Source organism: Cavia porcellus, unplaced genomic scaffold (genome assembly GCF_034190915.1).
Source record: "Cavia porcellus strain 051 isolate PalLab524CR breed Dunkin Hartley unplaced genomic scaffold, mCavPor4.1 scaffold_32, whole genome shotgun sequence".
Taxonomy (NCBI): Eukaryota; Metazoa; Chordata; class Mammalia; order Rodentia; family Caviidae; genus Cavia; species Cavia porcellus.
Window position 1 is genome coordinate 37,115,325 of NW_026947515.1, and position 12,335 is coordinate 37,127,659.

The following is a 12,335-nucleotide window of genomic DNA, read 5'->3' on the forward strand; positions in this document are numbered from 1 at the left end:
TACACCTGTGTTTGTAGCAGCACAATTTGTAACAACCATATTTTGAAAACGACCCAAATGCCCACCAACTGGTGAATGGATTAATGAGACATGGTTTCTTGGGGCGGGGGATTTAGCTCAGTGGCATAAGCGTCTGTCTTGCAAGCAGGCAGTCGTGAGTTCGATCCCTGGTACTGATAAAAACAAAAAAGACCAAAAAAAAAAAGCAAAAAACAAAAAATGAAAGAAACACGGTTTCTTTCTACAATGGAATACTACTGGAGACATTCCTAGGTAAATGGATGCATGTTGGGCCCATATTCATGTAAACATACAAAAGACCTAAGACTTAGAAATGTAGGATGGGAGGAAACTAAGATCACTGGGAATGGATAAGTGTGAATACATTTTGTTCAATATCGTGTGTGTGTGTGGTCCTCCATCGTGAAACTATGTCTCCAACCCTTTGTTCAGTATCTTTTTTTTTTTTGTCTTTTTCATTTTTATCGGTACCAGGGATTGAACTCACGACCGCCTGCTTGCAAGGCAGGCGCTTATGCCGCTGAGCTAAATCCCCAGCCCCCTTTGTTTAATATCTTGATTTCTTTTGGAGACAGCATCTTGCTAGTCCAGGCTGGCCTGGATTCACTGTGTAGCCCAGTCTGACCTTGAGCCTGCAGTGATCCTCCTGCCTCGGCCTCTAAAGCACTGGGGTTACAGGCATGAGCCACCATGCTTGGTTTTTGTTTTTGTTTTTTGGGCTTTTTTATTTGAGATAGATCCTGTGGCCATTTTACTGAAAAAAGAGGTTGAAACTCAGCAAGATTAATTGTGTGCCAGCAAGGTTAAGAACTGCAGTTAGAGTGGAAGAGCCCTGGACCCCAGTCTGGTGCCCTTTCACTGCGTGTGAGGGACACAGGTGACTCCAGGGGATGTAGACTTCTTCCATTGAGTGCGTGTGATGTATACTTAAATCTAATGACTTAACCTGCTAGATTTTGCAAAAACGATCTCCAGTTTTAGAAGCTCTTGGATTCACCGCGTAGTCTCAAGTTTCTGAAAGGAACAGCATTTTTGGGACTGATGGGAATCAAATTAGTAAGGTCATAAGATCCCTAACATAGAAGCTGTAACAGGTATAGTAGCTGTGGGAGTAATTCTTAGTGAATTAACAGTATGGGATAAGCATGATAGAGGAATGGGGATACTCCTCTGCTTCTGAAACCCTAATGCAATCTGAACCCCAACAATCAAGAGCTGGCAAAATAGAGTGAGCAGGGGCTCTGGATCTTCTCAGGGCAGTGGTGAAAGGCCGTCAAACGTCATTCAGTGTTTTTTTTCCTCAGGCCTTTTGGATAATTTGATAGAGATGAACACAATCTTGGAGGATATTCAGAAGTCCCTGGATATGTACTTAGAGACCAAGCGCCATATATTCCCCCGCTTCTACTTCTTGTCCAATGATGACCTGCTGGAGATTCTGGGCCAGTCCCGCAACCCAGAGGCTGTGCAGCCTCACCTCAAAAAGTGCTTTGACAACATCAAATTGCTGAAAATGCAGAAGGCCAGTAGAAGTGGGCATCCTGGGATAGAGGGCAAAGGAGGGGTGGTCCTGTCAGGAAAGTAAATTTCAGCTAGGCACAGTGGCACACACCTGTCATCCCACCGCACTCTGGAAAGCTGAGGCCATAGGCTCACAGGTTGGAGCTCGTCCCAGTACCAAAAAAAAGAGTTTGAGCCTGACCTGGGCAACTTTAATGATTTAGTGAGACCATGTTTCAAAATAAAAAATGCCTGGAGATAGAGCTTAGTGTGAAGTCTTTGGGTCCAATCCCTAGTGCACTACAGTACACACACACACACACACACACACACACACACACACTCCAAGGTTTTGGAAGGGATAGTGCCATCCACCGAAATGATTATTAACGATAATTAACGATTCTAGATTCTCCCAGGCCAGCACTTTTGTAGACTTGGTAATATTGAGAGGGCAGGAAAAGAAATGTCCCTCAGAAGCGGCCCCTGTACTTGCCGGCAGATGCCGAGAGTAGGCAGGCCAGCCCCTGACAGCTGCTTTTTTCTGCAGATGGGGGGAGCCGGCAGCAAGTGGGAAGCTGCGGGAATGTTCTCGGGGGATGGCGAGTACGTGGATTTCCTCCACCCGGTGCTCTTAGAAGGGCCTGTGGAGGTGAGTGGGGGTAAGGGTCTAAGAACCAGGTCAATTCCGCTTCCTTCCAGAAAGTTTGCCTGGTTCTGTGAGAGCAGAAGATCTCTGCAGGGATGCTAGTTGCTCCCGGGCCACCTGTGCCCACCTGCCATTCCCGGCAGCTGTAGCCTCTGCCTGGACTCTGAGTGTCTCTCTAGAAGTCAGATACCCTGGCTCCCAGCTTCTGTTTCCACTGGGGACCCAAACCTGCCGTTGCATAGTTCGTGCTGTTTCTCAAGCACCTTTCCTTTAGGGAACTTCGAGCCTGAAGGTGAGCCTTTCTGATCTCTCCCCAAGGTCTGGCTTGGGGATGTGGAACGGGCCATGAAGTTAACCCTGCGGGACCTTCTCCGGAACTGCCGCCTGGCCCTCAAGAAGTTCCTTAACAAGAGGGACAAGTGGGTGAAGGAGTGGGCTGGCCAGGTGAGCTGAGGCCACCACAAATGGGAACCACGAAAGGTGACACAGAAGGAACACTCTAGAGTCTCGCAAGATGGAGGCTCTTTTCTGTCTCTTTGGGCTGTGGTACCCTGTGCACTTGGCCTGTAGTTGCTGACCTGAGGCACGTGTCCCACCCTCCAGGGCAGATCAGCATCCTGAGCTCGTAGTTCTGGAGGGGCCCTAGCTTGGGTGTTGGGCTGCATGGTGGCCAAGGACAGGGCCTTGTACTCAGTTTCTGCATTTGCCCAGATGGTGATCACAACCAGTCAGATCCAGTGGACAGCTGATGTAACCAAGTGCCTGCTGACAGCCAAAGAGCGGGCTGACAAGAAAATCCTCAAGGTCATGAAGAAGAAGCAGGTGGGAGCTCCTTAGGTGTGGGTTAGGCCCGGAGCTGGAATGGGCGGGAGGGCAGCGACTGGAATAGGAGTTCAGGAGAAGCCTGTTGTTGTGAAGAGGCAGACAGGGTGGCTTGCGACAGAAACCCACTAAGCGGAATTTGACGTGGAGCAGCGTTAGGCTGTCTCCTGCCTGCTGAGACTGGGTGCAGCGGTTTCAGTGGGTGGGGTCAGCTTTGGGCTGCAGGTTGGTTAGGCCGAGGAGAGGGGTGATCCAGCTTCGCTCCCCCAACCCCACAGGTGTCAATACTGAACAAGTATTCAGAAGCCATCAGGGGAAATTTGACCAAGATCATGCGGCTTAAAATTGTGGCTCTGGTGACAATAGAAATTCATGCTAGGGATGTGCTGGAGAAGCTTTACAAGAGCAGCCTCATGGATGTCAACTCCTTCGACTGGCTCAGCCAGCTGCGCTTCTACTGGGAGAAGGTGCCAGAAGGGACCGCTGCTCCCTAATCTTCTGCCCTCAAACCGATCCTAAGGCTTTAGCTAAATTCATGAAGTCTCTATGTAACAGTACCCTAACTCAGCCCACCACAGTGCCCTAACCTCATTCTCTGCTGCTTGACCTCCCAGTGCAGAGGGGGCTGTAACGGTTGCAGGCTGTGCTCACATCACGTAACCTCACCTCAGACTGCAGGCAGCTGCTGCCCTGGATCAAAGCTGATGTGCAACATTAAACCCTCTTTCCATTCTGGCCATAAATTCTCCTCCTGCCAACCTGGCACAGAAGTTCCAGTCTCCCTGCAGCCCCTTCCCTTCTCGGGGTGCGGCTCCCACAGCTCCGCACTTCTTCCCAGCCCGCTCCTCTCTCTTTCTGTCCTGTCTTATCAGGATCTCGATGACTGTGTGATCCGCCAGACCAATACACAGTTCCAGTACGGCTACGAGTACCTGGGAAACTCAGGCCGGCTGGTCATCACCCCTCTGACAGACAGGTCTGCCCGGGAGGTCGGGCGAGGTGGTTGTGGTCTGTGGTCGGGGCTGCGGAGCTGAGATTGCCCCCCGGGAGTCTGACCAAGGCCTGGCCTCAATTCTTAGGTGTTACATGACACTGACCACAGCTTTGCACCTGCATCGAGGGGGCTCCCCCAAAGGCCCAGCAGGCACTGGGAAGACAGAGACCGTCAAGGACTTGGGCAAGGCCCTGGGCCTTTATGTCATCGTGGTCAACTGCTCTGAAGGCCTGGACTACAAGTCCATGGGCCGAATGTACTCAGGCTTGGCCCAGGTCAGTACCTGACACAGTGTCCCGGAGGTCCCTTCTCATGGCCTTAGTCCCAAGAAAATCCAATGAAACCTGAGCTGCTACAGTGCTGTCTCGCTTATAACATGGCGTTTCCTCAGGAGGTTCTTACAACCGGGAAGCCTCTCCCTTCCCCAGGCTTCATGTTGCTCACCTGCAAAATCAAAAAATAGGAAGCCAGGCACGGTGGTGCACACCTGTCATCCCAGCACTCAGGAGGCTGAGGCGGGACGGTCATGGCAAATTCAAGACCAGCCTGGGCTACGAAGTGAGCTCAAGTCCAGTCTGAACTGCATAGTGAGACCCTGTCTTAAAAAGACAAAAAAGATTATGTAAAGATTAAGTCAGATCCTGAACCAAAACTGCTGGAAACTCAGGGCATGTCCAGCTCACGTGTTCCTCACCACTGTCTCGGGCTGTCCCCAGGATGGAAAGTCCTGCCCAGGGTGTGTGACAGTGCTGCTTGGTGCCCTCCTTGCCCTGTACCTCGAAGGCCACCCTCCATACAAAAACACTTTAGGGAAGGGTGTGCTGATCAGGCTCCCCGGTGACTTGGGGAGCCTCACCCCTGCCTCCTTCCGTCCCTCCACAGAGTGGAGCCTGGGGCTGCTTTGATGAGTTTAACCGTATCAACATTGAGGTGCTGTCCGTGGTCGCTCAGCAGATCCTGTCCATCCTCTCTGCCTTGGCCGCTGGCCTCACTCGCTTCCATTTCGAGGGCTTTGAAATAAATCTGGTGTGGTCCTGTGGGATCTTCATTACCATGAATCCCGGTAGGTGCCAGGGGATAAATGGGCCTCCTGGGTGGCAGAGCTGGATACGAGGGGCAGGTACCTGTGTATCATCTTCCTTCCAACGTAAGCGTGTTGCCACGTGAAATCTGGCTAACGACAAAAAGAATAAACGCCAGCTGTCCTTTCTAGGGCAAAGAGGCGGTCTCATTCTCTGTGAAAGGAACACTAATTACTTACATGTCTATGTGTAGCCTTAGTCTTCTAAGGCTTGGTGACCCTGTCCCATCGCAATTCTGGTTTCCCTGGACCCCCTTTGCAGAGTGGGAGACTCTTCCTACAGTGTAAGGCCCAGTATGTCTCACGGCCCCCCAGGAACAGCTCCGAGGGGCGGGCCTGGGGAAGAACAGGTGGAGGGGAGGGCTCATGGTCCCCGAAGAATCAAAGAAGCAGCTGTGACTCCTACCAGGACTGATGTGAGCTATACATAGAACCTAGAGCGATGGGAGTCAGCAGCTGTGTGTTCAGTTTGAAACGGGGCCGTGCAGAAAGTGAGGGAAAGACTAACGGAGCGGGAAGACCAGAGTGGAAAGGGAAGACCGGGGCTGGGGTCCGGAAGGAGTCAGCCCGAAACTGGAGTTGGGCAGAAAATGAAGGAAAGAAGGGTTGGTTGGGGAGTGGGTCTGCATGGGGAGTCTCAACGGGCGGCGCTGTTTTCCAGGCTACGCTGGCCGCACGGAGCTGCCCGAAAATCTGAAATCCATGTTCCGCCCCATTGCCATGGTGGTGCCCGATTCTATTCTCATTGCAGAAATCATCCTCTTTGGGGAGGGCTTTGGCAACTGCAAGGTATTTTGATAATCCCTTCTCTCCGGTTATTCTATTTCCCTTTCATAATTATTCCCTGGATGGAGGGAATAATTAGTCCCTGGAGGCTCAATTAGCTTGTCCCACAAGGAGCTTAGTCGTCTGCAGGAGGAGGTGAGGGGAAAAGAATTGGGAGACAGGTCTCCTTTCCATGACGTGTCTAGCTGATGGGAGCACACGTCTCGGAGTCTCAGGAGGCTCGTCTGTGGAGCAACCCCAGACCTGGCTTCTTGGCTTTGCAACTGTCCTCTGATGGGGAGCAGGCCTCTTGGGGAAGGAAACAGTTCCTCCCTCCTCTGGTTTTAGATCCTTGCCAAGAAGGTGTACACGCTCTACTCACTGGCCGTGCAGCAGCTCTCCAAACAGGACCACTATGACTTCGGCCTCCGCGCCCTCACCTCCCTCGTGCGCTACGCTGGCAAGAAGCGCCGCCTGCAGCCGGATCTGAGCGACGAAGAGGTAGCCCCAGCCCAAGGGCCCTTCTCCTCCATCGCCACCGGCCTCCGTGCTGTCGCTAAGACGTTCCAGCTCCCTCCTTCCCCGACTGAGACACCTGTTCTCGTGCCTGCTTCTCCGTGTTGCCCGCATCCTGCCTATTGCATTGCTAAGACTCAACTCCAGTGTTTGCTGTTCTTGGCTCCCGTCCCAACCCATTGCAGGGTGCAGGGCTTCACTAGTACCTAGGCGCCGGCTCCTCAGATCTGAGTCTCCGTCTTTCCCATCCAGGTTCTGCTGCTCTCGATGAGAGACATGAACATTGCCAAGCTAACGTCAGTTGATGTGCCGCTGTTCAACGCCATTGTGCAAGACCTGTTCCCCAGCATTGAGCTGCCGGTCGTGGACTATGGCAAGGTATCACCCTTTAATGCTCCTCCGGATCCCATTCACGGATGCGCAGCATGGGCAGAGGACACCTGGCTTCCAGGCCCCACGTAGGAGAGCCGACCTGTACTTGTTTATAGTACGCCAGGCTCCCTTGTTTATAATACGGTATATTCCACTCTCTGACCCCAGCCCCCTGCCCTCCTAATCTACCTGCTTGGGACCTCACGGAGACCTGTAATCCCTCAGCCCTCGTCTTTGCCCGCTAGCCGTCTCTGCGTCTCTGAGATTACACTAGCCTCAAGTGTCAGGACAGTCCTTTCAACTGACACCGCTAAAGTGCAGGAAAAAACCTAAAAATATGTATTTTTAAGGCATTGCAGAAGGGGCAAGAGTACCAAGGTGTGGAGGTGGGGAGTAAACACAGGAGCTCCCTGAAGTGGCTGGATTACAAAGTATCTTTTTTTCTGTCACAATCTCTGACAAATAGAGGCCCAGGGAATGGAGGATAAAGCCCCCAAGTTTGGTGGTAAAACAGAAAACATAGAGCCACATAAACCTCAGGCAGCAGTAAATGGGAAATTGTGAATCCCGATTTGGATAAACACAGAGCTGGAACTTGCCAGTGTGACCTCCGATAGTGGAAAGAAGGGGGTAAAATCTCCTTGGAGGCTTCTGAACCTCATGCTTATGGTAATAATTTTATTCTACTGTGTAATTTAACAAAAAAATTCAAGCTCAGATTTTAATTTTAAGTAGTTCTAGGTTGTTGGTGCCCCCAGGTGACTAGTAGAAGCAAAAGCAAATTATTTCTGGTGGAATGAAATATCAATTTCTGCCGTTAAAGAATTCCTACAGATAAAAGTCCAAGAAAATTGGCAACTCATGGCCAAAAATCACAATGGTCATAAGGAAACAGACACTATGAATGGAAGTCAGAAAATGATACACAGAGGAGTCAGATCCGTGTAGATCCCAGACTTCTGTAATAGGTACAGAATTTTAAAATGTTTCCTCAGGTGGCTTAGGCGGGAAGATCACTAGTTTGAGTACAGACTGGAAAACCTGGCAAGTTAGTAAGATCTTACCTCAAAAATAAATAACTAAATAAACAAATATGCTGGGGTGTAGCTCAGTGCAAAGGCCTTAGTTCGATCCCCAATATTGGAAAGACCAAAACCAAAGACAAAATCTATGTATTAATATGTTTAAAGAAATAAAAGCAAAGCTTGAAACTCTGAGCTAGGAACAAAAGATATAAACAAAAAGAGTTGAAAAAGAGCCAAGAGAATTTCTGAAAGTGAAAAATACGATCATTGGGAAAGATGAAAAATAACCTCACAGGATGACAGAGGAGCTCCAGGTAACGAAAGTGCATTTGTATTTGTAAATCATACAAACCCAAAGGCATAGGGAGAATGGGAGAGGAGACTTAGAATTAAATTTTAAATACGGAAGCGAATGAGTAAGTTGTGGTTCACACAGCAAGCCCAAGAAAGCTGCAAGCAGGTGAAAAGGGAATCTTTCCCAAGTTCAGCATTCCTGCGATCAGGTGCCTCGGGAAGTGGGCGTATGTGTAACTAAAATCAGGAGGTGGATCGCTTCAGAAGTAGCTAGAGCCCTAGATCCCCCTCTGCGGCCCGGAGTGACCCTGCTTCCTTCCCGAGGCCTAGTTCTAGGCAGCAGCGGTCAAGCCTGGGCCCACCGGGTAGAGCAGAACGCAGGACAAGCCCTGGCAGAGGGGCAGTAAGGGAGTGCAGACGCGTTGGCTGCGGAGACCTTTCGCCTGTTTCGTCAGATGAGTGGAAGGGGGCTGGAACGGAAAAGATGCCAAAACAAACAGGAAAACGCAGACTGAAGAAAATCATGGAAAGAGAAAGGAAAGTTTCTTTTAAAAAACCGTTGGGGGCCGGGGATTTAGCTCCGGGGCATAAGCACCAGCCTAGCAGGAGCCAGCACTGAGTCTGATGCCCAGTACAAATTAAAAAAAAACAAAACGGGGGAAAAAAAGCCAGGCGTGGTGGCACACACTTGTAGTCCCAGCACTCAGGAGGCCGAGGCAGGAGGATCACTGCAAGTTCAAGACCAGCTGGGCTACAAAGTGAGCTCAAGGCCAACCTGAACTGCACAGTGAGACCCTATCTCCCAAAAAGACAGAAAGACCATCATCACTGGCGAAGCATGGTGGTGCAGCTGTGGTCCCACCTACTGAGGAAACGGAGGCAGGAAGAGCCCAGGAGCTTGTGGCCAGCCTGTAGCAGTACCCTATCCCAGAAGAAAAACAAAGACAATAAACAAACCTGACCCCCCAACTATCATTTCATTCAAAGAATGAAATACTAATTGAATGCTATTGGAAAAGGATGATTCTACCTGGAGAAGCGGAGGAAAAAGTGTCAAAAGTCTGAGCCTGCCCAAGCAGTTTAGCAACTTAGCAAGACCCTGTCTGGAAAGAGAAGAAAGGAAGAAAAAAGGAAGGAAGGACAAGGAGTTGGGGTGTAGCCGAGGGGCAGCCTTGTGATTCGGTTGTTGGCACAGGAAGGGCGTGGGGGACGCGTGACGCTCAGGCCCACCACCACTCTTGGGAACAGAGGAGTAGACAGCAAGAAATGAGACACGATCCAATCCAGGACAGATCGTATCCAAACAGGAGTTCCGAAAGGAGAAACAGGGAAGGGGAGGGGCAGCAGTGACACAGTGAAGGAGAATCCCGGAGCGACGGCTGTGTTTCCAAAGCAAAAGTGTTCACAAATGTATGAACCGATCCTAAACTCTGCGTTTAGTAGTAGAGCTACAAAGCCTGTAAAATACCACGGACAGAACCACATTTATAACCCTAGTGAGAGGTCTGGACAATTCTCCCAGAATTGGTCAAGAAAACGAATTAAAAATTCATTCATATAGATGTGAATGCTTTTAACAGGTTTGAGCTGACCCATATAGAACATTCTGGACAACTGTTGGAGGTATACATCTGCTCAAATGCACATGGAATATTTACCAAAATAGACTATATTCTAAGCTGTTAATGATAAGACTTACAAATGTCAAATGATTGAAATTGTACAGAGAATGATCACAATAGAATTAAACAACAGAAATCAGTAATAAAATATAGTTAGAAAAAGCACAGATGTTTGGAAATTAGGCAGTGAAATCCTACATAACTCCTAGATCAAAAATGAAACTAGAGAGTAACTGAATTAGAGAGTAACTAAAAGTGTCATTAACTGTGTCATGTCACACACACACACACACACACACACACACACACACACACACACACAGTTACCAATGAAACCTGTTCTCAGTGGGAAGCAGTAATATTGGAGAGGTCCTTTATAATGGTATTTGAAAATTACCAGAAACACCTTGCATCTGCTTGAAATTATTTGGGTGTGCAAGCCGTGTGTTGAAAAGTGTCACACTATCTGGAACCCATGTGGGTTAATTCTGTAAGCATTGCTTCTTACTTGGATGACAGTGTTTATACAATTACGACTGCAGTGTTGCTCAGTGATAGAGCCCTTGTCTGGCGCGGGGGAGGCCCTGGGTCTAATCTCCAGCCCTGGGCGGGGGAGAATCCAGTCCTCCTACCAGGTTGTGAGCCCTGCAGTCTGTTCTGTTCCCAGCTGTACCCGTGGCAGCCAGAACAACGCTTCATATGTGCTGCAGAGACTGAATAACTGTTTGTTGAATAATAGACAAAACATGTAGAGCTCCATGTCAGACACTGTGCATGAGGAAACAGGCTGGGAGTGGTGACTTACTTGGGATCCCGGGGCCCAAAGCCAAGGGACCGGGCTGGCCGACCCCAAAGCCCGATCTCCTAAACCCGTGACCAACCAGCTGCCCAGGCAATGGGCACGTGCCCACGTGTGAAGGGCTCTAGTGTCGTTTTATGGTTGGAGCACACCTTCCCTGGCATCGCGCGGGCTTTGAGAGTCCTCGCAGCCCTCTGTGCCCTCCCCTCCCTCAGCTGCAGGAGACCATTGAGCAGGAGGTTCGGGAGAGAGGCCTGCAGTGCACCCCGTTCACCCTCACTAAAGTTCTCCAGCTGTATGAAACCAAGAACTCCCGCCACTCGACCATGATCGTGGGCAACACTGGCAGCGGCAAGACAACCTGCTGGCGCGTCCTGCAGGCCTCCTTGTCCTCCCTGTGCCGCGCGGGAGACCCCAACTTCAACATTGTTAGGGTACGAGGTTGGCACAGTGGAGCCGCTGGTGAAGACTGGAGTGGTGGAAGGCGGGGCAGGAACGGGCAGGTTGGCGGGGGTCCAGCACGGTCAGCGAGGTCCAGGAGAGACAGAGGGGCGGGCTAGGGCTGAGTCACGGAGGAGGTGCCAGGTTTGTCTGCCGGCAGCTCTGAGCCCCCTCCACTGTCACTTTCAGGAATTCCCGTTGAACCCTAAGGCACTGTCCCTGGGGGAGCTCTATGGGGAGTATGACCTCAACACGAATGAGTGGACAGATGGCATTTTGTCCAGTGTCATGCGGGTGGCATGTGCAGGTATCCAGGGGACTTAGTGGGGGGAGCAGGTATCCAAATACCTGATGGGTGTGAGGGGTGCAGAGCCCTGGAGGGGGAGATGCCCGGAAAGTCAGAAGTCAGGGGATAGGGACAGGCAGGTGGGTGGCAGGGCCAGGGGAGAGCTCTCTGGTCTTCTTACCGTCCACCTGCCGCTAAGATGAGAAACCGGATGAGAAATGGATCCTTTTTGATGGCCCTGTGGACACACTGTGGATCGAAAGCATGAACTCTGTCATGGATGACAACAAAGTGCTGACCCTGATCAACGGAGAGCGCATCTCGATGCCCGAGCAGGTGGGGGAGGCGGTTCCACGGCAGCCCGCAGCGGATGGGAATGTGTGTGTGTGTGTGTGTGTGGCAGGGTGGGGACAAGAGCCTGATAATCAGAGAAGAGTAAGTTCTGCAGGACAGAGCTGGGGCGCCGGGCAGGCTTTGGTGAGTTGGCACTGAGAGGAGCCCTTGGCCCAGGCTGGCGGTGTGGCTCAGTGCACTGGCCGAGCACTCGTGAGACCCTGGGCTCCACCTCCAGCACCACACACACACACGCACACACTCACACACACAGAAAGGAAGAAAGGAAAGGAGAGGAGGAGAAAAAAGAAAAATAGCCTTGTCTCTCACGGGTATTGGGAGCAATTACTTATGCAGAAATGACTCCATGTAGCCCCCGTGTGACAGCCCGCGAGCCGCCACACACACCTTTTCCCACAGTGGCGGTCAGGCTGACCTTTCCTGAGGGGAGCTGGAGAAAGCTCTCATTTCCTTCAGCAAGCAGCCCGCTCATAAACCTCGATCCGTCTCTTCCCGCCACCTTTGTGTTAGATGGAGACACCACCTGGAGGCGTGGAGTGTTGGGGTACTCCACTACTACTGACGGGGGGCAGTGGAAGGCGAGTGGGGCCTCTGACAGCATGTACCCGCAGGTGTCTCTCCTGTTTGAAGTGGAGAACCTGGCGATGGCCTCTCCAGCCACTGTCTCCCGCTGCGGGATGGTCTACACGGACTATGTGGACCTGGGATGGAGGCCCTACGTCCAGTCGTGGCTGGAGAAGAGGCCAAAGGTGTGATGGACTTGGGGCGGGGGAGGATGGGCCAGGAGGTCGCAC

General features: G+C 51.2%; 1 protein-coding gene across 9 annotated transcripts in view; it reads left to right on the forward strand.

Moving 5' to 3' along the window:
• Dnah2 (dynein axonemal heavy chain 2) overlaps positions 1 to 12,335 on the forward strand; it is a 109,968-nt gene that overhangs the window by 54,412 nt on the left and 43,221 nt on the right. For 8 of the 9 annotated variants that reach the window (XR_010045329.1, XR_010045330.1, XM_063242551.1 and 5 more), the window contains 15 exons: positions 1,326 to 1,543; positions 2,072 to 2,173; positions 2,489 to 2,614; positions 2,882 to 2,992; positions 3,271 to 3,459; positions 3,865 to 3,968; positions 4,072 to 4,261; positions 4,869 to 5,049; positions 5,729 to 5,856; positions 6,181 to 6,333; positions 6,601 to 6,726; positions 10,676 to 10,894; positions 11,091 to 11,208; positions 11,387 to 11,523; positions 12,153 to 12,290. Coding sequence is in view for 7 of the 9 variants with exons in the window: in XM_063242551.1 (XP_063098621.1) it covers positions 1,326 to 1,543; positions 2,072 to 2,173; positions 2,489 to 2,614; positions 2,882 to 2,992; positions 3,271 to 3,459; positions 3,865 to 3,968; positions 4,072 to 4,261; positions 4,869 to 5,049; positions 5,729 to 5,856; positions 6,181 to 6,333; positions 6,601 to 6,726; positions 10,676 to 10,894; positions 11,091 to 11,208; positions 11,387 to 11,523; positions 12,153 to 12,290 (2,240 nt within the window). In the remaining 2 variants the exon portion in view is untranslated. The remainder of the gene's footprint in view (positions 1 to 1,325; positions 1,544 to 2,071; positions 2,174 to 2,488; positions 2,615 to 2,881; positions 2,993 to 3,270; positions 3,460 to 3,864; positions 3,969 to 4,071; positions 4,262 to 4,868; positions 5,050 to 5,728; positions 5,857 to 6,180; positions 6,334 to 6,600; positions 6,727 to 10,675; positions 10,895 to 11,090; positions 11,209 to 11,386; positions 11,524 to 12,152; positions 12,291 to 12,335) is intronic. The other variant, XM_063242549.1, reaches the window with a different exon arrangement.